At 36.8% G+C, this 26719-nt stretch overlaps 1 protein-coding gene across 8 annotated transcripts in view; it reads right to left on the reverse strand.

Moving 5' to 3' along the window:
- Positions 1 to 21937, reverse strand: part of COBLL1 (cordon-bleu WH2 repeat protein like 1) — a 153021-nt gene extending 131084 nt beyond the window's left edge. For 2 of the 8 annotated variants that reach the window (XM_077154029.1, XM_077154022.1), the window contains exons 1-2: positions 21831 to 21929; positions 21037 to 21154 (exon numbers count right to left, since the gene is read on the reverse strand). In XM_077154029.1, the coding sequence (XP_077010144.1) occupies positions 21037 to 21154; positions 21831 to 21840 (128 nt within the window). In that variant the 5' untranslated portion in view covers positions 21841 to 21929. Of the gene's footprint in view, positions 1 to 2928; positions 4032 to 17810; positions 18231 to 20394; positions 20684 to 20714; positions 20783 to 21036; positions 21155 to 21375; positions 21661 to 21830 lie in introns of those variants that run through there. The other 6 variants (XM_077154028.1, XM_077154023.1, XM_077154024.1 and 3 more) reach the window with 6 other exon arrangements.
- Between the last annotated feature and the right edge of the window lie 4782 nt (positions 21938 to 26719).

Here is a 26719-nt window from a genome sequence, read left to right on the forward strand (position 1 = left end):
TGTTGGGTTAACGTGAGCCCAAAATACAGTTTTCTGAACTCCTAATGTAAACTGCCTTAACAGATATGAGTGTAATAGCGTAGGTTACAAAAAGAGACCCATCATAAACTGAGAAACATCATTTCTCCAAAAACAAAACTGTACTTAAAAAAATGTCTTCCAGTCCACAATAACCTAAGGAGAACTGGCACAATATGATCCAACTTTACCCACAGCCTCACCCGCTTCTGCTCAGCGCATATTCTCTCACACTAGACTACTCCACATCCTCCATTTTAATGTGTATGCCTCCATTCTAATGACCCTTCTCCCCTTTCTGGCTTGATAACTCCTATACATCCTCCAAGTCACCTCTACTCTAAGACTTCTGGTGCCATAGGCAGAGCTGATTGCCGAGTTCCTACAGCATTTTTTACATACTCGATGGACTCATCCATCCTACTCTAGGAGACCAACTCAAGCATCCCCTCTTCCAGGAAGCCTCAAGGTGCCCACAGACCACACCTGGCTTAATTCCTGCCCTTGCCAGATACAATGCCATTTCATTTGGCTATTTCTACCCCCTAAATATGAACTGCACATGAGCCACACCTAAATGCTGGCCTGAAACAATTTATCAATATAAACGTTGAGTACCTAAAATTAACATTTCCTGGTTTCCCAATAACTGATAAAGTTATTTGTTTGTTCACTTTGGCATCCTAATCATCTTTATCATCTAAATGAAGACTAATCCTTATTTCTCTGAGGTATTCTCAATTTTTTTCTTAGAAATGTATGTTGATACATTTTTTGAAAGTAAATAAATAAGACAAAAATGTTTTATTTCATTCAACATAGCAACCATGGAACTATAATAAACTTAATCCTATGCATAGCTTTTAATATGAAATCCAGCATCTTCTACTATAGTATGCTATTGTGTGTGCGCCCACTTAAAAAGTGTCAACTTTGAACAAAATTAAAAGTGCTTTGTCCTCATTGTTTGGTAGCAGGGGTTTTCATGCCCTTTTTGGTATCACCAATTATCTAGGACCCATCAAAACTTGCAAACACCCCTCACCTTCCAGACCTTTCCCTCCATCCCCTATAACCTCCACTGTTGCCTAATACTCCTACTGTATGCTACTTCAGCCCTGGCTTCTTGGAATCAACAATAATGGCTACTAAGCACTACACCCTTTGCTTGCAATACATATAATTCTCATAAAAGTTCATATTACAGATGAGGACACTGAGACTTAAATACATAAATTACTTAAAAATTGCATTTTATAAAGGGGTGGAGTGGGATTTTATACTACATGACTTCAAAGTCTGTGCTCTATACCAGTGGCTCGTAATCTTTCACATACTTCAGAAACACCTGAGGAGCTTATTAAAACAGATCGCTGGAATCCACACACATAGTTTCTAAAAGTCTGGGGTGGGTCCAAGAATCTCTAGCGCTGACAAGTTCCCAGGTGCTGCTGGTGCTGCTGATGCTGCTAATGCTGGATGATTGGGACAACACTTGGAGAAACACTGCACTATACCAGGCTGATAAAGTTAACTTAATACAGACATCCAATTAATTACATAGCCCTAGTAGGAAGGAATACTTTCCTAAATGGTAAAATTTGTTGTATACAACAAAGACATACGACACGGGGTGGGGGTGCTAAGAAACTATTCCTTGATGGGACAATTTAATCTTGCAGAAATAAGAATTCTCCACAAATTAATACAGAGATCGAATACAATTACTCAATTCTCATTCTCAATTCTAAAACCTGCTTGGAAAAAAACAATGCCTAATAACAGCCAAGAGACTTTTGAGAAGAATGTTGACTGATACAACTTACTCAACCAAATCACTGAAACATAAAGACATTACAAGTAAAACATTTTTGAACTGATTAGTAAAAGCACTGGAAAAACCAATAACAAATACATGAGAAAAAAGTAAACTTAGTATATGATAAAGGTACCATTTCAAATCAGTTGAGGAAAAAACAAACTCTTTAACAAATAAAAGCAATTGCCTTTTTAAATTTAGACCCTATCTCATACCATAAAAGAATATACTTCAGATGTTTTTAGTCAAATATTTAATCTATCATAAATTTAAGATAAGGGAATATTTTATGACACACATGCATTTCTAAGCAAAACAAAGGAAAATACATAGACTTGTGTCTAAAATACAATGTAACTTGAATGCAGAAAAGCACTTCCATTAACCAAGTTGCAAGATAAATGATAAAACTGGGAGAAATATTTAGAGCATATGAAACAAAGTCAATATGTTTTACATATTAAGAACTTTTAAGAAAACAATAAGAAAAATATGTACATACAAATACAAAATAAATAAAGGGTACAAAGCGAATCTGTAGGAGAAAAACAAAATAAAAATTAAATATCTTACTAGTTTCTCAAACCTCACCAATTGTCTAATAAATACAAATTTAAAACAACTGGATATAATTTCCCCCCATCAGATTAGAAACCAGCAAGGTTTGAAAATGTATAGACCGATTTTTTAACCAAATTAAGAAATGGAAAAATGTGATGAAGTCTCAGGCATGTCAAGAAATGTGCTAGTGTCAAACACAAAGTGAATGTTAAGTAGAGAAGGAAACAATTTAAGGGAGTTGAAATACTTCTACTTCTTATAATTCTGAAGCCAGATCTTCACTGACTTTTATTTTAAAAGCTGGAAGATTTTAAAAATTTTTTGTTTGCTTGTTTCAGAGAGGGGAAAAAGGAAGTTAATTTTTCTACTTGAATTTTTAAAAAAACTTTATGAGCTCTAAAATCAGCAAAATACTGTTTTTTCTGATGCTTTACAAATCTTTAAAATAACCTAATTATGTGACATGCGTTCATACCATTCAAACAATAGCCAGTTTAAAAGAGAACTCTTGCCTTTGTCAGAAAACATACCAGTTCAAATCTGACCACTTCAATGGACTATTCTCTTCCATGATCATACTTTCTTTCTCCAGGAACTCGAGGTTCTCGCCAATTTTCAATAGTTTATGGTCAACGGTAACCTGGTTGGGCAGCCTTAAATGAGAAAAATTGCAGCTTTCTGCTTTACAATCAATTTAATAATTTGCCTTCCTTCAGAAATGGCACTGATAGCTTTTAATCGGATGACTATACATGTGAAAATGAATCTGGTATGACATGAAGATGATGCACAAAAGTCAATGAGAGGGTGGGACACGGTGGCTCAGCAGGCAGAGTTCTTACCTACCATGCTGGAGACCTGGGTTTGATTCCCGGTGCCTGCCCACAAAAAAAAACAGTCAATGAGAAAGAATATCTTCATGCAGCTATCACTCCATATACAAGAGAAATTGTACAGTCAAGGCAATTAACTTCATCAAGAATTCAGAAAGGTAATGAATAACCTACACAAACCTATTTCAAGACACATTATCCAAAATATATAATCAACAAGTAATGAATGAGTTTCACTTTACATATTGTTTGTAATGTAAAGGGGCTATTTCTAGTTTGCAAATATGGAACTTAGGTGACTACTGGAAGACCATGTAGTTAGTGGTTATGCTATTGCATCTTCCTGCACAAGGCAAAAATAAGTCATGGCTAATGAATTTTATTACTTCGTCAATATTTAATGGATAGAACATCAGCTGCAGATATGAGTGGCACAAAATAAAATCTAGTCTTCTTATGCAAGAGGGGGTTAAATTATAGGCCAATAACATTTTTTCATTAGGAAATTTGGCTAAGAATAAAGTCCAGTGAAAGGACACATTTAGTTAGTTGGTTATTTTCTTTCCCAGAGGAAAAGGGAATAAAAGTTTACAATATACACATTATGTGCTTACTATCTCCACATCTTACCAGGTAAAGCCTTTCCTAATGACTAAAGGCCGGAAAACCTACTTACAGAGAATTTCATTCTGCGAATTAATTAATGAGTTACAAAACAGCATTGTTTATGTTTGAAATAGACTATCCAAAATCAAATATCGACTACTAACTTACTGAGGAGAAGCCAAGAGTAGGCAGTTTAAACCAATATTAAGCACTTTTCATATGACTAAAGCCCAAAAACTTTAATAATTGAGCAAATTTAATTGTTAAAACTATGAAAATGAGTTTATTACTTGTCAATATTTAACGGTTTTATAAATGCTTTGGATTAATCCAAACCATGAGCCTACAGGATAGGTAGGTTATTCTTATAGTCAGATGACAAATACAAAGTTGCAAAGAAGTTAGATAATTTATCCAAAGTCTCATACCTGTCATTGGCTGAACTAGAATTCAAACCCACGGCTCTCTGAAATGCCAAGCATGTGTTCCTTAGATTATTCCCAGTGCCTCTAGATTGTCATTAAAAGATAAGTCACACATTTAAGGCAATAGAGATGATTGATGGTGAAAAATAATCCCCACTATTGCCTGATTTAAAACTGGCAGCTTTGCCTTCTGCCTGCTAAGCTGAGGGCCCTGTGGTCCCAGGAAGAGAAGAGACAGACCAGATCCTAGTAACTCTTGCTGCAACTTCCTTGAGTTCAGTGAGAAGAACTAATCTGTGTGTGTGTGTGTTGTGGGGTGGGTGGGCAGGGGATTCTATGGAGGTGGTAGAAGGGCACATACCACACACACATGTACACATTTTATATTAGTATGAACTTGCCGCAAAAGTTCTTTAAGGCATCTGAGGAACCAGTCACAATGTTATCCAAGGCAAAAAAACTGAAACTGCACAGAGAAAGCACTGTTTATACTGCCTTGGAGGTTTTTCAAAGATGCGTATTTTTAATAAGATTGGCCCATGTTTGCATGACTTTATTCCATGAATATAATTTCCCTGTACTGTGTAGTAACATTTTCAGTACAATTTGCTGACAAGTGAGGAACCTGCCTAGCACCTGACAGATAACTGGCTTTCAATAATTCGTTGAATAAAAAAAAAAATTATTGAATTGCTCATTCCTTCAGGAGGATTTCTTGTCCTTCTTGTTACAATGGAGTATCTATTTAGTAGCTTCAAATGCAATCCTCTCCACACAATCCAAACTAAGCACCCCTTCTCAAAATTCCCACCTGTACAGAGGACAGCTTCTTCAATTCTCAAAGGAATCTGAGAAGTCCCAACCCTCTCACCCTCTTTGCAAAGATGAATAACCAGACCTCACCCTGCTTCCAGGCTTCCCCAGTACTACCAGGCACAGACCACCCCTAGCCTCGGGATCACACAGGCTGCAGTAACCCAATCGTTTAGGTAATCCTACACACACCCCTATTTGACAGTCCATTGTTAGAGCTTGACTACTCCTCTTTCCCCCTAAACAAACCCTTTCTTTTGGCATTTCACAAGTCCATCCCACAAAGATTTTGCTTTCACAGTTTCTAGCTGCATAACAAACCCTGGGGCTGGTTTCCTGGCTGCCTCAGTCTTTATCTTTTCAGGTTTTCAGTTCTGGAACCACAGTCACCCAAACCTAAAACTCAGAACCCTTTTACAGTTAATGATTTCAATGGAAACAGTATGAATGTTTAACAACAAGTAAAAGGTTAAAAAAGAAAATGCAGACATACATATTCATATGGTTTATTATACAACTATTTCAAAAAGTAATGTGACTGGAGGGAAGTACCTGAAACCACAGAGCTGTGTTCCAGTAGACTTGTTTCTTGAAGACAATTGTATAATGACATAGCTTTTACAATGTGACTGTGTGATTGTGAAAAACTTGTGTCTGATGCTCTTTTTATCTAGGTTATGGACATACGAGTAAAAAAACATGAATAAAAATTAAACAAACAACAGGGGAAACAAAGGTTAAAATAAATTGGCTAGATGGAAATACTAGTGGTCAATGAGATGGAGGGGTGAGGGGTATGATATGTATGAGCTTTTTCCTTTTTTATTTGCTTTTCTGGAGTGATGGAAATGTTAAAAAAATGATCACGGTGATGAATACACAATTATGTGATGATATTGTGAGCCACTGATTGTACACATGTATGGAATGTTTGTACGTTCTATGTTGTTTCAAAAACATATTTTAAAAAAAAGAAAAAAGTAATGTGAAATGCTTAGGTTGGACTGGATGATGTGTGAATAAAACTGTTTAAAAATGAAAAAAAAACGTAATGTGAAATGAGTTTTAAATGATTGAAAAGATCTACCATAGAATCCTGGACAAACAGAATATAAAAATATCATATAGACATAAAAATCTAAACGCTTCTCAAAAAAATCTAGAAGGATGCATCCTCTCCATAGCATTACCTAAACTTTAGATGAAATAGCCCTGGTTTTGAGATGTAAATTAGTGTTGTTTTGATAAATAAATTTGGGAAATATTATCTTTTATATTTCCAATCTTGAAACCCACTTTTCATATTAGGATATTAAAACTCAAGAAGTCCTTTAGAGGGGAAAACAGTTTAATTCTAACTCAGTAGTTCCAAAACTAATTTGACCATGGATGTTGCTCTTACAGAAAATAAGTTAATTCTATCTTATTCAAAATCCATATTGGGAAATGCTAAAATGCAGTCATTAAAATAGATATCTCTAGGTGATATAGATAATGATTTTTCTCTGCTTTCAAATAATCTGTGATAAAATTCCAATCTTGTTATAAGAAAATAATAAAATAAAAACAGCACCCCCAAAAATGGCTCTACCATTTAAGGTCTCTATGTAAGGTTTCCCATGATTATTTATATTGTTCTCTGCATCAACCCTGGTAGTTCCTGGAGGCAGAATGCAAATGGCCAAACTAGAAGACTTCAAATGAGATATGGGCTCTAGTCTCAGATCTGCCACTGACTGGCCACAAGAACCTTGACAAATTACTCTCTAAACCTCAGTTTCCTCTTTTGCAAAATTAAAATAATAACTACATCTACTTTACAGACTGGTTGTGACTATTAAATGCAATAGCGTGTGTCATGCATTTAGTACAGTTCCAGTGAATTAGTCAGTGCTCAATAATGGTAAGCCACTGCTTTAAAATGACTATGTCCTTGGTCTTTTTCATTAATAGGCATTTTGCAGAATTTACAAATAACTATTCAATCTGTGATGCAATTAAGGCTCCATATTGCTTTATATACTATATTGTACAGCACATTTATTTAAAGTTAAAAATTTACCAGGACCACATCAAAGCTCAAAAACTTTCCAAGTGCAGAGTACATGTATGGGTATATTTCATTTTCTGTCTGGAAATTTTCATTACTAAGCAAAAGTAGATCTTAATTAAGAAATGTTGAGTTGCTCTTTCCTCTCTGATATCCAAAATTACCTTGAGAAAATGGAAAATATTTCTATATTGCAACAAAGAGCTAATCCAAAAAAATATACATAAGTATATCTTTTTAACTGTACTTGCCCTACTAAAGGCTTTCAGTGAAGAATGTACAGGGTTAATTTTCAGAGAGTGCCTCATGCTTCCACCAGAATAGAAAAAAGGCTCCAACTTCAAACTACTTGGGAGCATTGCTGACATTCTCCTTTCCTGCACTAAATTATGTGGGCACAGCCATCCTTAAGGGTGGAGGAGTCAGGAGTCAGAGGTTTCTCTTCCTCTATCAAGATCCAAAGTCAGTTTCTAGAGTGCCACTGAACTGTACAGCATTTGTGGTAAGAGAATGTTTATAGAGGGCAGAAGATCTGATTTTAATCTACATGTAAAAGAAAATTCTCTTCAATACCTGACAGCCTACGATTAGAATGGTGTCTCATGTTCTGACTCCCTCTTTTGAATACTGATGCTTTTGTACATGACATTGCAATTGAAAATCGTCAGCCGTTGCCTACCAGTCCTAACAAAATCAAAGAAACTCAGCTAAGGGGACTCTCCTTTTACAATGGAGAAAACTGAAATATTAAAGGTAAGGTAAGTCGCGCAATGGAGAAATGAAGAAAACAACCACCATTACAATCACCTTGGTAACATATTCCTAATCTCAGACGGGGGTATTTTTCTTCTTTCAAGGGGAATGTGATTTTCATGAAGATCAGTAGACACGTATATTCAGTATGCAAGAACAAATGAGCTGTATCTGGCATGGCGACCTTCACAGTGGACTTAGGAACCTTCTAGTCAAGCCCATCCTCCACTTCATAGGAGATGAAAATGAAAACAGGGAGTGTCCTCTCCCTCCTTACCTTCAAAGACGTATAATAAGGATATCAGCATAACAATATGTTATTTTCCAACAATTTAGATAATACTGAAAATTTAACAAACATAAACTGAATGCCTGGCATGTGCTAGTTAGGCTGCCACAGTTTAATTCATTTAATTTAGTATTATCATAGTCCTCTATCATGAAGGAAACTAGGGTTCAGTAAAGTGAAAGCGACTTAATCAGCAAGCGGCAGAGCAGAGACTGTCTCTAAGCCCACTCTCCACAGCTGCCTGTAGAGTGTTAGGGTGACTTCTGGGTGGACCAGTTTTATTTGAAATCAAAACCAAGATGCTATTAAATGCCAGAGTACCAAGTGCATTCATTCATTGCATTGGACAACTGTAAGGTGGGCTGCCAGGTTAAATGCACAGGCTCGTTTAAATACTTTATGGAGCACTGCATGAGTTGTTTCGATATTAAATTATTCTTTCTTAAGTTTTTTCCTGGCTTGGAATTTCATCCTATTTTAGAACAATGTGAAAGGCTAACTTGTTGCCAAAAACATTCTCAGAAAACAAAACAAAACACTGTGGAAACCCATTTCCCACTATAATATTTGCAGTTTTGTACTCATTTTGAAGTGTAACACCCCAAAACACTGGGACAAAGGTACACTCATATGGGATTTTTCCTTCCTGGGTACTTACTTGACAATTTAATTCCTTCCATTCACAATGCCTTAAATTCTCAGCCTCTTGTGTCATGAGTGAAGAAAACATCCTCTATTATTTGGGCTTACTTTTCAGCTTGTAATTTTTCACATCAAAAGGCTAATTTCCTCTATAAACAGAAATCCTGAATCAAAACAGCAAGGCTGTTGACAATTTCAAATTCAGAGTATTTGAACAAATTAGTAGAATTCTAATGCACTAATTACTTGCACAATTAATGCTAAATTATTTCTCTCTCAACTCCTATAACCTGCTCTATAAATCAAATATTACTCTGCTATAATTTTTCAAACAGGAATATTTAGGTTGTGAATAATAATATAGCCCTTAAGTCCTATTATGCAAAACAGCCCTGACCAGCACCACCAGTTTTCTGTTTTTCTGTAAGTGTGAGATGGAAAGAACATAACTCAGAATTTTCACTTATAATACATCAATGAATTTCATATTTCTTTCATAAATATCACTGGAGGGAATAATGTTAAAAGAAGAATTCAAACCAAGGATGGAATCTTAAAACAGAGTGCTGAGAGATTGACAACAAAACTTTTAAGGGTGTAGCATTTAATGGTGTCTTAGCAAAGATTCATTGGTTAATGGCTACAAAAATGGTTCACTCAGATATGTATTTCCTTTTACACAAACTCAAATAACACCCATCCAAAAACTGATCATTATGTTTCTAGGTACCTACAGGACACTGAGTTAACTGAGCAATATGCAGAAAAGAAGCAGTCAAGAGTATGGCCTCTGCCTTTTATGGTTCACAGACTAATTTGATCAAAAAGTATGAGTACAGTAGGTTTTAAACTGCAGAAAGGATGCTAAAATCACCAGCTAATAATAACTAAAAGTCCAAGAATCCATCAGAAAAGATTGGTTATTTAAATTACAGTTTATCCCTACAAAACATAATATGCAACTAGGAAAAACCAAAACCATGTATGTAATGAAATGGAATGATTAAGAAGACACATTAAGTAAAAAAAAAAAAGCAGTGTGCAAAGCAGCACTGACTGTGTATAAAAGGGGGGAAACAACACACATGCATATAAATGGCTGCTTTCTCACAAGTCCATCCAGATGCACTGTCTAACACACTAGCCACTAACACACGAGGCTCTTGAGCACTTGATATGTGGCTAGTGTGACTGAGATACTTGAATTTTTTTAATTGCATTTAACTAACAATTTCAAATCTGACAGCGTAATATATTTTTCTGTTAAAACTATTGTTTTGATAGGATTAGATTCATTTTAACCATTGTACCATATAAAAATATTATTTTAATTAAATTTTTTAATTTTTAAATGTGGTTCCTATAAAATTTAACATTACAAACGTGACTCGGATTTCCACTGGGGTGTGCTGGTATCATACGAGGATACTCAAGTACCCTATAAGGACTCCCAAGAACAGGTAACACTGATCACCTCTGTGGAAAAAACCTGGGTGGCAGGACACAAGAGGCTGGAAGGAGTAGGTTCACCATACTGTCATTTTTATCTTTTGAATTTTGTGCTATATACCTGTTAGAAAAATAATGAATAAATGATATGACTCATAAAGACTAACTGTAAAGAATTACTGTCATTGGCATGATTATCAATTTGCTTTAGGACAGGATCTCTCTCTCAAAACAAAAGCATGCATGGTATTTTTGAAGAGTTTAAAGTCCTTGCCAAAAAATGCTTTCTAATACCCTAAGATCACAGAAGTGTTTTACAAGCCAACAGTACCAGAGTTGCAAAGTGAACATAAGAGGTTATGGTTGTCGGTCCTCAAACTGCTATTTTAGTGGCTGTGCCACCTTTTCTTCCACCATCAAGGACTGTCTGTATTCTCTTTTCCCATTAGTTGCAGATATTTTCTTTGATTTCTTGTCCTTTCTATATATATATATATATATATATATATATACATCTTCAAATAAAAATTTGATTATCTCTACATTTCCATTTGCACACCATGCATTTAATTGGTTAATCAAAAAAGGAAAATGCACAGGAAAATTCTCCTCTCTATAATCCATGAAATAAATTTTTTACCATAAAGCAGTAGTGTAAAAATGTTAAGTAGACCACAAATGGCCAAGGAAAGGGAGAAACAAGTATTATATACACAATTGAAATGTACTTAACGTATTTAAATATAAAATGAAAAATTAAATAGCAATGTGAACAGACTATTACTCTCTCTCCCACATATTTCCCTAAGCACATTTTTTAAATGAACACTTTCAAAAAATTTCTGCTTTTACATAGCTAATTTTAGAGCTTTATATATATTAATCTATGAAAACCATTTCCTCATTAGCAGTGATAAATTTAAGAAGCTGGGTGGTTCTCAAAGATAAAGGAAGAAAAAGCCTCCATTTTCAACTCCAAATACCACCCCCACTCCTCCCACCCCGAAACTTTGTCTCATTCACTCTCCTTTCCTTTCATTTTCAATGTTTCCAGGTTGGTGACTTATCATTCTAAAGAAATAATCCCAGGCCATGGAAATAAGGAGTGCAAAATCTTCACGACACCTCAGCACCAGAGCGGTACCTAGCTGAGATGGGTTACTCACTCATCCCTCCCACCACCTCTCCCCCAAATCACACTTCAACCGCAGAATAAAAATGAATGATCATGATGATAAACAGAAGGCTTTGACGGTGTTTGATTCAGAGAACAAGGCAATCTTGACAGCCTCTAGCTTTTAAAACAAAATGGCCAAGTTACAGAATTTTTTATAGGAAATCTTATGAAATACCTTGTGCACAGATAGGTGATAAAATATGTCTATACTGGAATTGAAAAACTATCACTGAACTGCTTCCTGCCTCCTAAACAGTGAATGCCTTCAGCAAGGCGCATTACTTCTTGATGCCTGCAGGCTGTTCTTTTTTAATATCAAAGGCATCTGGAATACTGCTGTTTAGAATCCTTCAAGTTTCTGTGGGATTCCAGAAACTTGGTGTCTATCTTACTTAGGTTTTACAGTGATATAAAGAACCTGTATATCCCCAACGCATGAAATTTAAATCCTGTATTATTGACAATATCAACTTTTGATGTGCTTAATATTTGGGGAATACAAAAAAAGGGGGAGGGGGAATGAATTTTAGCTTACCAGAAATTATATCAAGTATTTACTCTACACTTTCGATAACTTTTAGAATTACCACTAAATAAGCTTGCATAATCTACTAAGTGTCTTATATAACTATAATTCACAAAATAATGAAAATCCCAAAAAGTAACATGTCAATCATATACTTGAAATCTTGAATTTAGTTGGAAAACTCTAAATTTACTTAAACATTCAAGGCTATACTACTTATTACCATGAAACTAAATTAGTTGGAAATGTGTTCCTGATCCTCCCAAGGATACTAGCACAAACTCCAGGAATGTTTTTTCTCAGTATCCCTTAAGAGTGAATTTCCAGCTTTGAATATTTTTATATACAGAATCACAAACCACAGAACATCAGAAAGTGTGAATTACTTTTCAACATTGCTCCTTTCAGATCAGATAGTATTTCAAAAATGGTGTATGGTAAAGTGGTGTAAATTACAGTTGTAATAGGGTCTAGACACAAAATTTGTCTCAGTTAAAATGTGAGGGGAGGGGAAATCAGTGTATTTCCCCATCAGATTACTATTGTGAAATATCTTCCATTCAAGCAGTGACACACCTAACTTAGCTAGAGGGGAAAAAGTTCATAGGTAATAAACCATACCAGTAAAACTTTCTTACTAGAAAGAACACAAATACAGCTGGCGTACTGGTAGCATAGGATCACAAATTAGCTTCTTTTCACTTGCTTACATTCTTTTCCACCATTTTCAGCTTTTCTCTCCTAAAAAGAAGCAAAAACAATTTTTGCTTTAAGTGAAAGCATCCCGCTGCTCTCTGGAAATGGAGAGCAATGCATCTTACCCAGGCGTAAGAGACAGGAATAAACCACTCCCATAGTCTGGTAGGACACTTTGTCCTGCAGAGAATTTTGCTGCCAATGAACAACTGAATCCTGAACACCTGAAACAATGGGAGCTGCCTGGGAGGCCACAAGACGTGGAAATACAGATGCTGTCCAATAAAACAATAATCCTGTCTCCTAATCTATTAGAGCAAAGAACTCTCAGGGATAAAAGAAAAAGAGAGAAACGAAGACCTTCAACCTGGCATACAATCAACATTCACTTTAGCACACAGGAGAAAATAACTGCAATGACTCCTATAACTGTTTTGACTACCGTTGACTCAATTGGTCTAAAAACTATGGCACATTCTTCAAGCCTGAGAATGGAAGGGCAGTAGCCATTTTCACATCTAGGAGCTCAGCTTTCTGTTTTTCCAGCTCATCTGAACTGATACATCACTGTTAAAACTTCGGCTCCTACTCCCCTTTGGGCTCATCCAATATGTCCTAATCTCCATTTCTCCAGAAATAACCACATATGTATATATGTGTGAAGGCAGGTTAAGGACATAGAAATCCTCAAGGAATGGCGGTAAATGTCCCACCTACATCTAGTACCTGACAAGTTAACTTGGTGTAAAAGCAGAAGCTATGATGGTAAGCTATTAAGTAAAATGAATGGTACATTCAATTTTACCAAATACACCAGAACACAAACAATTTACTTGGGGTTCAGACATCAAATTAATCACAATGAGAAACAACACACATTTTTTTGATGATCCTGACATTTTAGAAATATATTTGGATGTCTTTGTCATTCAACCCTACTTAAAGCCAACATATCACATACACACAAAAATAACCACCTCAGAATCATTATTTTACAGCCACAATTTGGACTCAAACTAATATAACTCAAGTTCACATTCAGCCCGACTTGCTGGGCTTGCCTCTGAAACACTTTGGCTATTTTCAAAAATCAAATCCCTCCAAAAACTTGCATTTTCACCATTTTAAGAATGTCCAAAGTAATTTTCTACAAGTTTGAGTCAATCACAAAGGAAAACTTCTGATCCATTAACACACACTTTTTTAAAAAAGAGTTTTAATATTATTCCTAAGGTTCTGATTTCAATTGGGGGTTCCAATAGGAAAAGGGGTAACTAGAGGAAATTAAGATGAGTGATTCAAAAAGCAACTCTCCCAGCTCATCATGCTCACTCCAGCACAGCCATACTCTTGATCCTTAATGGCGCTACTCTTGCTAGAGAGAAGGCAAAGCCAAGAAACCAACCCAATTCAATAGTGAACAGTACTTTTCCCTTGCAAAATTCCTGAAGGCCTCCCTCTGAGCCTTATCTCTGTGGAAATACACAGCTCTAATCAGGGCCCTACACAACACAAATACCAGGGAAGCAAATAGCTCAATTCAATGCCTGTGAAATTTAGCAATTTTGAATTTGTAAAGATTTAATCTAATTAAAATGTAATTACAAATTACAAATAGTCCTACATTTTCAACTTTCTATAGCTCTTAAATTTTGGTTTCCCTATCTTCACATTCTTTACTGCATTGATACTTAAGGATGACCTACCCAAATAAAGCACTTTCATTGTCAAACTGTTCCACAATTCAACTCTACAATTCAATAGCTGTCTTATGCCTAAAGTCAATACACAGTTTTATTTATTTACGTTTATAAACAGCATTTTGAACTTAAACTATGTGGGAAAAAACAATAAACCAAGTTCACCCTAGCATGTTCCTAAGTGATCAAAATGACCAGTCTTTGACAGCATTTTCCAAGGGATTCATTCCTTAGATATGAAGTTTGTATGCAGAACTGAAGACATTTGGCCCTTTATAAATAGTCATGGGAAACTTCTTTCTCCCATACTTTCAGTTTGTTTTTACTCTAACAGATGGGGAAAAAATTTAGCAGAGCAACATCATTAAAAAACTTTAAATTATCATACTAATTTTAAAATGCTAAAAGCTTAAGCATACAAAAAAATCTTTAACAACAGAAACATTTGCTAGAAATTATAAAGAACATTTGACTTATCAAATAGGGATAAACTCAGAAAGCCAAATAGGAACTCCTACTTTTTGTCTGGTCCATCTCCACAACAAATTTGTTTCTAGACATCTCAAACATCTCAGTCAAGCTTTGTTAAAGTTTTTCTAGCACAGAAGTCTAAAACGTCTCCTTAAAATAAATCCCAGTAACATATAAATGTCAAAATTCTTAAATTTTTTGCAAAGGGGGCAAGCCCAGTTTTAATTTGAAAATAAATCAACCACTCATCTCCAATCTGCTAAATTCTTAATTATAAGATACATCTTAGCTTATGCAAACAGAATATAAATCATTTTGTTCCAATTCACATTTAACTTCAATATTTAGAAAGTCTACTGCAGTAAATAAATTTTTAATTAAATAATCACTATCTCTTTTTCCTGATTTCAAGCTGGGACAGAGGATAGATACTTTCTCTGTAAAGGGCCAGAGAATATATATTTTTAGCTTTGCAGGCCATTTGGTCTCTGTCTGGACTACTCAACTGTAGTGAGAAAGCAGCTATAGAAATATGTAAATTGAGAGTGTGGCTGTGTGCCAATAAAACTACAGAAACAGGTGGAGAATTCAATTTGGTTTGTAGATTATAATTTGCTGATCTGTGTAAGTTAGGCCTTTGCATTAGTTTTTTCTTCTTCTTTACTTTTCATTTTGAAATAATTTCAAACTCACAAGAAAGCTCAAAAATAATATAGAAACAATACACAGAAGTCCAATGTACCTTCCTACTTGGATACCCAGCTTTACCAACTATTAGTGTTTTGCCACATTTTATATCATTCTATCTATTCACTTATCTATCTCCTAAACATCTGAGAGAAAGTTGTATACATCATGCTCCTCTAACACTTAACACTTCCTGAGAGCAGATATTCACTTATGTAACTTAAGTATAGCTATCAAGTTCAAGAAATTTAACACTGACATAAAACAATCCATATTCCAAGTTTTTTCAATTGTCCCAATATCATTGTCTCTTTAATCTCTTTGTTTAATAAACTGTGTTTATATATATATATATATATATATAAATTATATATATATATATAAATTTCATTTATATATATATATATATATATAAATGAAATTGCCTGTCTCAACTACTCACAAGCATACAATTCTGTGGCATCTATCACATCCACAGTGTCGTGCTACCATCACCCCATCTATTACCAAAACTACCCCTTCACCCCAAACAGGAAATCCCTGACCCTTTATGCATTAACTCCTCACTCACCCAACTCACTGCCCCAAGTAACTTGTACTCTACATTCTATCTCTGTAAATTTGCATATTCTAGTTATTGCATATAAGTGGAATCATATAATATTTGTCTGGCTTATTTCATTCAACATGATGTCTGCAAGGTTTATCCACATAGTTGCATGTATTATAACTTCATTCCTCTTTATGTACAAATAATATTCCACTGTATGGATATACCACACTTGGTTTATCCATTGACCGTTTGGACATTTAGGTTGCTTCTACCTTTTGGCTATTATGAATAATGCTGCTATGAGCACTGGTATATAAATAGCTGTTCGAGTCTTGCTTTCAGTTCCTTTGTGTATATACTTAGAAATGAGATTGCCAGGTCATATGGTAGTTCTAAGTTTAACATCTTGAGGACTCTAGATCACTGAATTTTCAGTAATAAGTATAAATATCACATTTTTAAGAGCGTGTCAAAGTACCTTTTCTACACTGTCATGTTTCTTCTTTTTCTTTCTGCATAGTTTTCTTTCTCCATAGTTGTCTCAATAACATGGGTTGGTGATTATTATTATATAAATATATCTAGTATTTCAATAATAAAGTCAGGTCATAATATTGTTGTTCAATTATCCTCTAAGTCATACAGAGGAAATTAGATTTGGAAGGAAAAGTAGCATTGACTTAATTTTACTTTTCTTCTTTGGCAATCAAAAATCCTACTTTTAAAATTATTCTATAAATACATTTAATAGCTGCCCTGTAGCAAAAATAAGCACAGACTTTGTTATACAAAAAAGAGGCAGCCAGTTTACTAATAGTTAAATTGCTCCAAACACATGAAACCGTTGACTATGATAGTAAGGACACAAACCAATTGTTTGAGTTCCTTTTAAATTTAGTCATTGGGTTCTTTTGTATGTGTTAGAATTTGTAGGAGTTTTACAAGTGTATAAAATATAAGTGTAAAAAGACTCAAGACAATGCATCTATAAAAGTGGTTTCATGGCATTAGTAAAAATAGTCTTTAACTATTCATTATAATCCATAATAGCAAACCTATTGGGAGACAGCAGAGCCCATAGGTTTGGGATGATAACTTATAACTATTATTTTTCTATCTCTTAGAATTGTGTAGCCTTAAGTATGTTAATTAAGATCTTTGAGCCTCAGTTCCTCAACTGTAAAAAACAGAGTTAATAGCCTTCCTCCAAAAAGAGTATCATATATTTTTAAATAATGTAAAGAACATAAATGGAATCTTCAGAAATGCAAAGTAAAGCTGAAAGTTAAAATCTTGAATTCCCTAAAAATTATTTATAGCAGTCTTTATGCCATTATGGTTTCTTCTCCATCTCGGTAGACATCTGAGTAATCAGTGGTTCTCAGCACTAGCTGCACATTACAATCAACTGAGCAGCTTTTCAAAATTTCCCACGCCTTTGACACCCCAGAACAATTAAAATCAGACAGGGTTGGTGTGTGAAAGCATGAATATTAATTTTTTCTTGTTGTTTTTAAGCTTCATAGGTGATTCTAATGCTGAAACCTCAGCTGAGACATTCAATGTCTAAGTATTCAATAAACGTTAGCTATTAGCTACCAATAATTCAGTTTTATGCAATCAGTAAAACCTTAGAACCAATCATGTGTCCATATAAAGGCTTCAGAATGCAGCTGCCAAATAATTCCTTAATTTTTACTATTCCTTCAATTAACTCCATAACTCCAAAGCTGTCAACTTACCAAAAGTGAGCTTGTTTTTCCTGTTCATTCATGAAAGTCTGCTTCAGAATCAAAACATTGAGCTCCCTCAAAGCCAGATCAACTAAATTTCACATTTACATTTTCTAGAGCTAAGAAAAAAAAAATTGTGAACCTGGTTGGGTAGGTGAAAAGCACAAGCACTATTAATTCTAAAGACAGAATACCTAGTTGAGTTCAGTAATCATGTTTTTCTTCTAAGAGGTTAACGTCACTTTAATACATACTAAGACAGGAAACATTAGGAAACTTTACAGACTGGGTATCTATGGGAGAGAGGGAAAGCACTTTGGATCCATTGCTGCCACACACCTTCCCCTCTCCCCAATAGAATTTCAACTTTCCAGCTAGTGTTTCCAGTAGTGTTCCTCTCTAAGAAAAGAAAAAACTTTACAACAACAAAAAATATAGTATTTCCACTTTGGAATATGACACAAATATAAAAATGCTTTTACGATCATTTACATCTATGTAACTATGCAAATTAAATCAGTCAATGTTCATAAGTTATATTTTAAAATGTATCTATGAATACATATACATTTTATATGAATGTGTATGTATTATACATGAATACATATATATACATTTCATATATACATAAAGTTTCATAGAAATTTCAAACACAATCAAGACAACCCAAACTGCATGATTGTCAATATCATCTGAGATGAATCTGTAGCTTCATTTCAAAGAACAACAAACAAGCCCTTGAAATATAAAACACATATAAAATGAATACTTTTGCATGATATTGAGAGAGATCTAATCTATTTATATCATACTGTGGTCAACAAAGGATTACAAGCAATTAATGCAATGAACTGGGTCTGTCTAGTTTTGCCACTGATTTGCACTGGGACCTCAGCAAAGTCACTCATTGTCTCTGGGATTCAGGTCCTCATTTGTAAAATATGGAATTGTACCAAGTTTTTTTAAAATGGCCTGCTACAGCAATACACAACTTAGAAATTTACTGAAGAATTTTTAGAGCAGTTAACCACAAGGATAAGGACTAAACTAAGCCTACCGGGCTATTAGAGTTATGTTTCGGTTAAAGGAAGAAATTTAATTCCAATTTATTATTATAACAATTATTGACATTGCTCCCTGACACTTCCCAAATAATCATATTGAGAATAATTTTTCCTCTATTAAAAGCTTTTTAAAGTTCTGGGCATTTCAAGAAAGAGAGAAAAGGAAATAATTCACTCAACAAATATTATATAAAGGGCATTTTTCAGAGCCTGGGGATAGGCCAAGGGACAAACTGGACAGTGGAAGAAGACAGATGAAGTAGAAAAATTTTGCACATATATGTTTTTCAGAGAGTGATTACTTCTCTGAAAAATGCAAGGCAAAAGGATAGACTGGTGCTTTCCCAAATGCTCCCCACACTTAATTTTGGGGAGGCAAAAGTCCTTAAATATTTTGTTTATATTTGATAATTTAAGTAAAGCAGTTTTGTATGCTCTTTTGAAGCAAAGAGTTTCAGTTTAAACCCTTAAATTCTCATAAGTAAAATCTAAAGTACCACACTCTAATCATGCTTGTCACTAGAAAGCTCTTTCCACGCCTTATCCCAGAGCCATCAAGTCTCATATGACCACTTGACTCGAAAGTTTCATTTGATTTCTGAACACCTGCGGATGTATTCTGTTTGTGGATATCCTTACTTGTTTTGTTGTTTTAACTGCACCTTCACCAAGTCTTTACTCTTAAACTGATTTTCTAGCCCACCAATTTAATTATTAAATCTTATTTTGCGGTACCTAAATATAGGTCAATATTGTGCTCATCCTCAATTTACTTAATTCTACAGCTCCATTTAGAGACTTGCTTTCCTTTATGCTCAATATCTTTCTACCAACATATTTCTTTATTTATACATCCTAATGTGAGTAGAAATAAAATAATTCATAACATCTAAACAATGAAAAATCTGGGAAGTGAACAGCAATAAGGCTCTTTGCAGAGGAAAAAGATAGTTAATTGGAGCAAAATGAAAGAATCAATTTTACACACGCTGTTTCCTCTACATAAGCATTATCCTAAATATCTGTTCAATTAGTCATGTTGCTTTGAGACTTTTCCATATTTCCTCTAGACAACTGCCAATGTTTGCATGGTCTCTGATGAATAAACATGCTGTGACTTGCTCCTAAGGAAATGCCTGTCATGTTACAGAGAAAAATGACTTTTACACTCTTAAATCAGGGAAACTGTGCAAGTCTCATTCATCAGATACCATGTCGAGTCTTCCTTAACTTCTCTATTTCTAGCATGATTAATGTTCTCTTTAGAGCTTTTCTGCAATCAGATGAACTGAAAGTAAAGAAACTCTTGAGTTGGGAGGAAAATTCGTACTACATCAAAGGGGTTTCCCACTTCAAAGATCAACCAGCAACCCATGTTACAGCTTCACTGTTTACCAAGAGGAAGGTCTTTCAGGTTCTCCCCATCTCTCTCAGAACTACCTGTTCTCTTTACTGTTTACCCAAACGCTTAGCACTGTGATTATTAGCATATCTGGCAGGAAGACATGCTTCATTTAATATTAACTCACCATGTGACAGCCCCTTCCCCTTCAATCGTTCCTCAAACACGTGAGGCGACATCAAAAGGTACAGTTGTTTGCAGCCTGACTTTACGCTTGGCTCTGGCACCAGCAATTGGCCACAAGGCACACACACCCCCAATCGGAGGCGCGCAGCCCGCCCGGTCCCGGAACTGTCACGCGGGCTGACAGCTGGCACACCCTCCTATCGCCCTCCACCCGCTCGCAGAAAGCCCCTTTCTACAGTCACCTTGGCATCACTCGCCTGCCTGGGCCTCAACCCTCGGCCGAGTAAACTTTTTTTTTTCTTTTCCCAGGAGCTCACTTACAGGTATCGTCCGCTGCGCCTCCAGAGCCCCAACAAGGGGCCCTTTGTTAACATATTTGCTCACGGACTTCTCACCCAATTCCTGGCATTCAGCTGGCCTTCAGCAAGCCTAGCACAGCCCCGGTACCAAAGCAACCTAAGCCACCAGGGCCCCCACCCAGTCCGAGGAGGCCACGAGGAAACAGCCTCCTCGCCCGCGTGCCCCGCGGGCCGGCGAGTCAGGCCCCCCAGAAAGGGCGGGCAGGCGCCAGCCGGGTGAACGGGTGGAGACCTCGCTGACCTCTTCCTCGCCGGTGAGCGGCCGCGCGGCTCTCGGGACTTACCCTGCGGGGCCGGCGGACGGTGTGGTCGCCGCCGGGGCGTCTTGAGCGCGCGGAACTCCGCCGTCCATCGCCCTGCCGGGCGCTGCGCGGGCTCCAGCTCTGAGTCGGCGCGTCACTGCTGGGGTGGGAGAGGCCGGCGGGTCAGGGCGGGACGCGCGCCTGCCCGGGGCCTGAGCGGGGCTGGCCGCACGTCTAGAGCCCGACCGAGCTCCCCCAGCCCCAGCCGGCCCTCCTCCCCGGTGCGCACCCACCTGCGGGCCCTGACTCCTGGCCCGCGGGCGCCGCCGCAGGTTCTCGCGGCCGCAGGCGGCGCGGCAGCCCCCGCCCAGTGGGGTTTACCGGGTAGCCATTCGGCTTCTAGCCGGGAGGGAGAGGGAGCTGCCCGGGCTGGGAGGAGGAGGGGGGAGCGGGGCCAGGCGCACAGGCACCGCCGCCACGCCGACAGCCTACTCTCGGGCTTCTTCGACCGAGTTTGCACCAACAAAACGCCCTGGAAAAACTTTTCCCGAGAAACAGTTGGGAGTGCGAATCTCCGTTTTCCCACCCAGGGCTCCTACTTTCTCTTCAAAAAGAGACAGTGGCTCGCCTGTTCTCTTCCGCAGCTTCCTCCCCCACCCCGCCCTCCCCCGTCCTGCGCGCTGGCAGTTTGGCTCTCAAGCTTGGACTTGAATGGAGGAGACAGCGGCAGCCTCGAGGTGGCTCAGCCGAGTCAGCGCCTCCCTCGGCCCCGCGGGCGAGGGGCCCCAGCATTAGCAGGGCGCTGCGCGGCCTCTCCCCGTCGCCCGCTCACTCACCCTGCCCCATTGCCCTGCCCAGAGCCCCGGAGCTCGCTGCCACCTCCGCCGACCCGCCACCCAGAAGTGGGGACGAGGCTCGGCGGCATCGGGGCGAGAGAGGCAGCGAGCCGGAGAGGGAATCCGGGCGGGTGTGGGCGAGGACCGTGTTGGAATTTCCTCCCCCCGGGGCTTTGGAGTCTTTGGGGTCCAGCTGGGAAAGCCAAAAGGAAAGGAAGCTGGCTGGCGAAGTGTTCCCATTCCCACCACCAGGGCGTCTCTTCGGGAAGACTAGCGAGCCCGAGCCTGACAGGTGGGGAGAGAGAAAAGTGTACTTGCCCTGCTAGGACCTGAGGGGACGGCTGGGGCCTCCGCAGAAGTGTGGAGGGAAAATGAAGGAGCCCTGCCTGCACTAGCCTTCCCAGTAGTCTGACCTTCGAGGTCCAGGGAAACATGGTCTTGTTTTGCTTTTAACATGACCTCTAAGGTTGCTACTCGGTTAGAAGCGTACCTGTAACATTGTCTTTCCTTCTAATCGGTGGCAGGTTTAAGCTTGCCCTATCTTCAGAGGATTATTTTTTTTTAAACCTGTAATAGCTATGACTTGTACCATTATGTCTAATGACAAGCTATAAACTAAGAATTGGATGATAGATTTTCTTCACCTTTTCTCTTGGACGTTCTACAGGAATAAAAGAATTACGTTGACACAGGAGTGTGTTGTATGTTTTAATTCCCACGTGCAGTCTCTAGTTGATTCTTTATACCTAGCAAACAGGTATATTTGCTTATCTCATATAAATAAATTTTAATAAGTGCCAGTTATTTCAAGGTGCAAGCCATTTTGAGGGGTTCAAAAACTTGCATTTAGATAATAACCTGAAACTAATTTAAAAATTAACTTAAAGCTACAGCTTAAAAATAAGAGCATTTTGAATATTTGGAACAGAGGAAGAGAAGTTTACATGAAGGAGCATTCTAAAGGTGGCCTCTCCCTAGTACCAGACTCAAGTAATGAATCTGCGTTAATCAGTTCCCCTTCTGATAGAACATTTGGTAGGTGTTAAAAATTAGATTGATGTTTAGAAGCAGTACTTAACTAAAAGCTCCTTTAGTTGTTTATCGGTTATAGCAACCAAGAAGATTGTTGAAATTAAGTAATTTACTAAATACCTATTAATATATCATTTATCTGTTATGGGATTTAATTTAATATTCCTTTCTGTGCATGATATATTCCTTTCAGTGCATTTTTACATATCAAAAGAAAAAACATGGTTTATTTGAATTACAATATTGGAACCATATCAGAAGCTACTTTTCAATACGTTAACTAATAATTTTAATTAAGTCAATTTCATTTAAATGCCTCTGGGTTTTAGTGTTTAAACAATAACTCAGGTTAAACAATTTCATGAATCAGTTATTCCCCTGAAAGACTAGCTTTTTCAGTTGTTTGCACAGAACATTGAGTAGCAGTGAAACTACTTAAAGTCTTCAACTTTCAATCACAAGATCAAGATTAAAACTTTAGTTTCCATGTTTGCTTATGACATGCTAGGAATATTGTTGACCCTATTAGGCTTATCTGAAACATACATATTTGCATAATTCATAACTGAAACAAGACATTTGCATAATATTTCATAACTGCTAAAGGCATTTTCTCTGTTCACCAATGTTTCCTGTTCTCCTTTTAGTCCTAGGCATAGGTTAGGATTAAACTCTCAGACCCACTGAAATTCGGTGTGATGATGTGACTTGGTTTGCTCAGGGAAATATGAGCAGATGCGCAGTATGTTACCTCCTGGTGGAATCATTTAAGAGCTGGTGTTTGACTCTGTGTTCCCTTTCTTTGCAGTCCTGGAAGTACGTTAAGGTATAGATTGCACAAGACTCAAGGATCCTCAGATACCAAACTATTAGCCCAGGTACATCTGTTCTGGAGAATCTCAGGGCCTACATTAGAATTTCTGTAAGGGAGAGAGAAATTTTTGTTAAGTCACAAAGGTATTGGTGTGGTTTGTTGCCCAGCTTTACTTAGCCTCCCTTAGGTATAATCATGTATCTACAACTTCCAGAATCACTATTAGGCCTTGTATTCTTCTCATTTGATGCCAAACAATCCCCACTGTAGACTGCTGGATACATAATTCATTGGCTACAATGGTAATCACAGTTACTATATATCTTTTTACATGATGGTAGAAAACACTCCCCTTTCCAAAGTTCTCTTTAGTTGTGCTAAACCATTTCAAAATTGTCCAGATTTCCCAAATTTTGCCAAATATCCCTCTGTTTGGAAATTCTCCTTCCCCTCACTCCACACAGTTAGGTTTAATGTATGTGCTCAGGTATGAACTTTTCTGAAAGACTTTCCTGACTGTATGGGTAGAATTACCCTTCCTTTCTTGAGCCTCCAGTAGATCCTATATAGTTGATATGACGCTTTTCCCAATAGCTGACTCAAAGGAGCCTGAGCAGAAGATACCATATCTTACCCTTCGTGTCCTGAACACATAGTCCACAGCACAGGACACTTTCTGCAAATATTTGTGGAATGAATGGGATGAAGGAAACCTTAAGGACTCTGCCTTTTAGGAGAATCCTAAGAGGCACTGGAGACCTTGAGTTAGGGAAGGCTTTTTCATCCCAAAGGGGCTGGGAGACAACTTTGAATAGAATAAATGAAAGGTGAGTTGGTCTAACCAGAGGGAGATTCATTCTCCATATGGTTATCTGATGGTGTAGTGTCAACACCACCAGGTGGAAAGAAGGTCCGTTAGCTATATAACTCTTTGAATGATAATCTGGTCCTCAGATTCTTGCTGGAGAGTGTAAGGGAAAAGGGTGTACATATATAATAAATACGCATGTGCTTGTATAAAAAGAAGCAGACATATACTAGTTAAAGTAAGCAATAGAAATAAATTGTTGGAAAAGTAGAATTGAGATTTGTCTAAATATTTTTGTAAACTACTTGGGACAATAATTTTTAAAAATTTTGAATGTTTATGTTTTATTCCCATATAAGTGACATTGAAAAGTTTCATTTAAAACTGAAAAATCACAGCTCAGAATTCGTTAATATTTTCCTATGTATTTCATCTTCGCCTATTACATCCTAAAGGAAAGGGTTGTTTTACATCTTACTAGATTGTGTGCGTGTGTGTTTAAGATCAGAGCTGTTGCATTGGCAGTATTCAATTCTGATGAATCTCTTATCCCAGACTTTGTATTTCTTAGAAGCTACTTAATCTTAGGCCATCATGTTTTCTCTTAAGTTCTTTATAAGTGTTTATGACAACAGGATGCTAAAGTCAACATTATGACTTTATTCCCTATTCAGGAATGTATACACAATGGCTTACTATCATTTTGTCTTTGTATAGTGCTTTTATAATTTAATAAGTACTTTTACATGAGTTAAAACATAGAAAGGTGTGTTGTTATTCAGTATTCTCTATATAAACGCACCATGAAAGAGGCTTATTCCAAAGTACCAGGACATCTTTCATTTTCCTTGGATGCCAGAAATAGTAGGTCAGGATTTTTACTTAGTCACTATTATCTCTTTGGCATACCTGCTTTCCTCCCACTCTTATTCCTATTTATAATCTTGTTCTAATGCCATTTTTTCCCCAAACTGCCAAACAATTATTTGCTTGGTGAGGACAGATAAATCCAATAGGTGAGGACATAAATCCAAAAGATAAATATTTATTAAAATATTATCATTCCCTTAATACAGGAATAGTTCTATGAAAAGTCATCTTGATTTTTTGTTTGTTTTGGTTTCACTGGAAATTGTTTGGTCCTCTTTGTTCAGAAGACAGGAATATACAAAAGAAAATAAGATAAATCTTGCACAGTTTTAAACGCTTACATGTTTAGTATAAGGTCCAATGTTTGTAATTATAGTAAAAACCTTTCAGAATTAGTTTTGTTCATGGATAGTAATTCAAGAACAATTGTTGATTGAATTTATTCAAAAGCATGGGTGCATGGGTAGTTCAGTGCATGGGTAGTTCAGTGGTAGAATTCTCGCTGCTACCCAGGTTCAATTCCCAGCCTATGCACCATCACCACCCCCCAAAAAAGCAAATACAATAAATAAATGCAGTATGGTTTATGTAGTTTTTAATAACCATGGTAATTATAGCCATTTTAATAAAAGAATGCTCATCAGATTTATATCATAATATATGAAGCAAGCAATATACCCAAATGAAGTGGTAATATGAGGATATTATCAGATGCCATCCTTTAGGATTTGTAGATCAAAAATATGCTTTGGAGAGTATTCAATTGTAGAGGATATTATGTTTTTTAAAGCTATTTTTATACTCTTAACCAGAAGAAAGAAAACTCATATTTGACTATTGTATTCCTAAAATGTAAAGTAGACCCATTTTTCTTCTAAGAAGCTTAATATTTACTTATATCAAAGTTTGAAGAAAATGAGAATAATATGAATTTAGAAGTAAAAATGTACATTACACTTTTCATGGTCCTATGTTTAGGATTATAAATGTGTCATATTATATAAACCTTTAATCTTTACAAGGTGTAATTTACAACCAAGCACTTTAGATATTAAAAGAACCAAATGGGGTAGGCAATGGTGGCTCAGTGGCAGAGTTCTTGTCTGCCATGCTGGAGACCCAAGTTTGGTTCCTGCCCATGTCAAAACAAAACAGAGAACTAAAACAGATGTGATTTATTGTCAATTTTAATGTATTTTCACTCATCAGATTTCATATTTTGAAATGTGAAAAAAAATCACTGTTTATTTTCCAAGGAGGTTATATACTCATTTTCCTAATGTATTTGTTAAATTTTATTTCAGTAAAGAGAACATTTATTGAACACCTGAGGTACTAAACAATAGGCTAGAGAAGCAAAAGTGG

This window comes from Tamandua tetradactyla, chromosome 3 (assembly GCF_023851605.1).
Source record: "Tamandua tetradactyla isolate mTamTet1 chromosome 3, mTamTet1.pri, whole genome shotgun sequence".
In the NCBI taxonomy this organism is placed as follows: domain Eukaryota; kingdom Metazoa; phylum Chordata; class Mammalia; order Pilosa; family Myrmecophagidae; genus Tamandua; species Tamandua tetradactyla.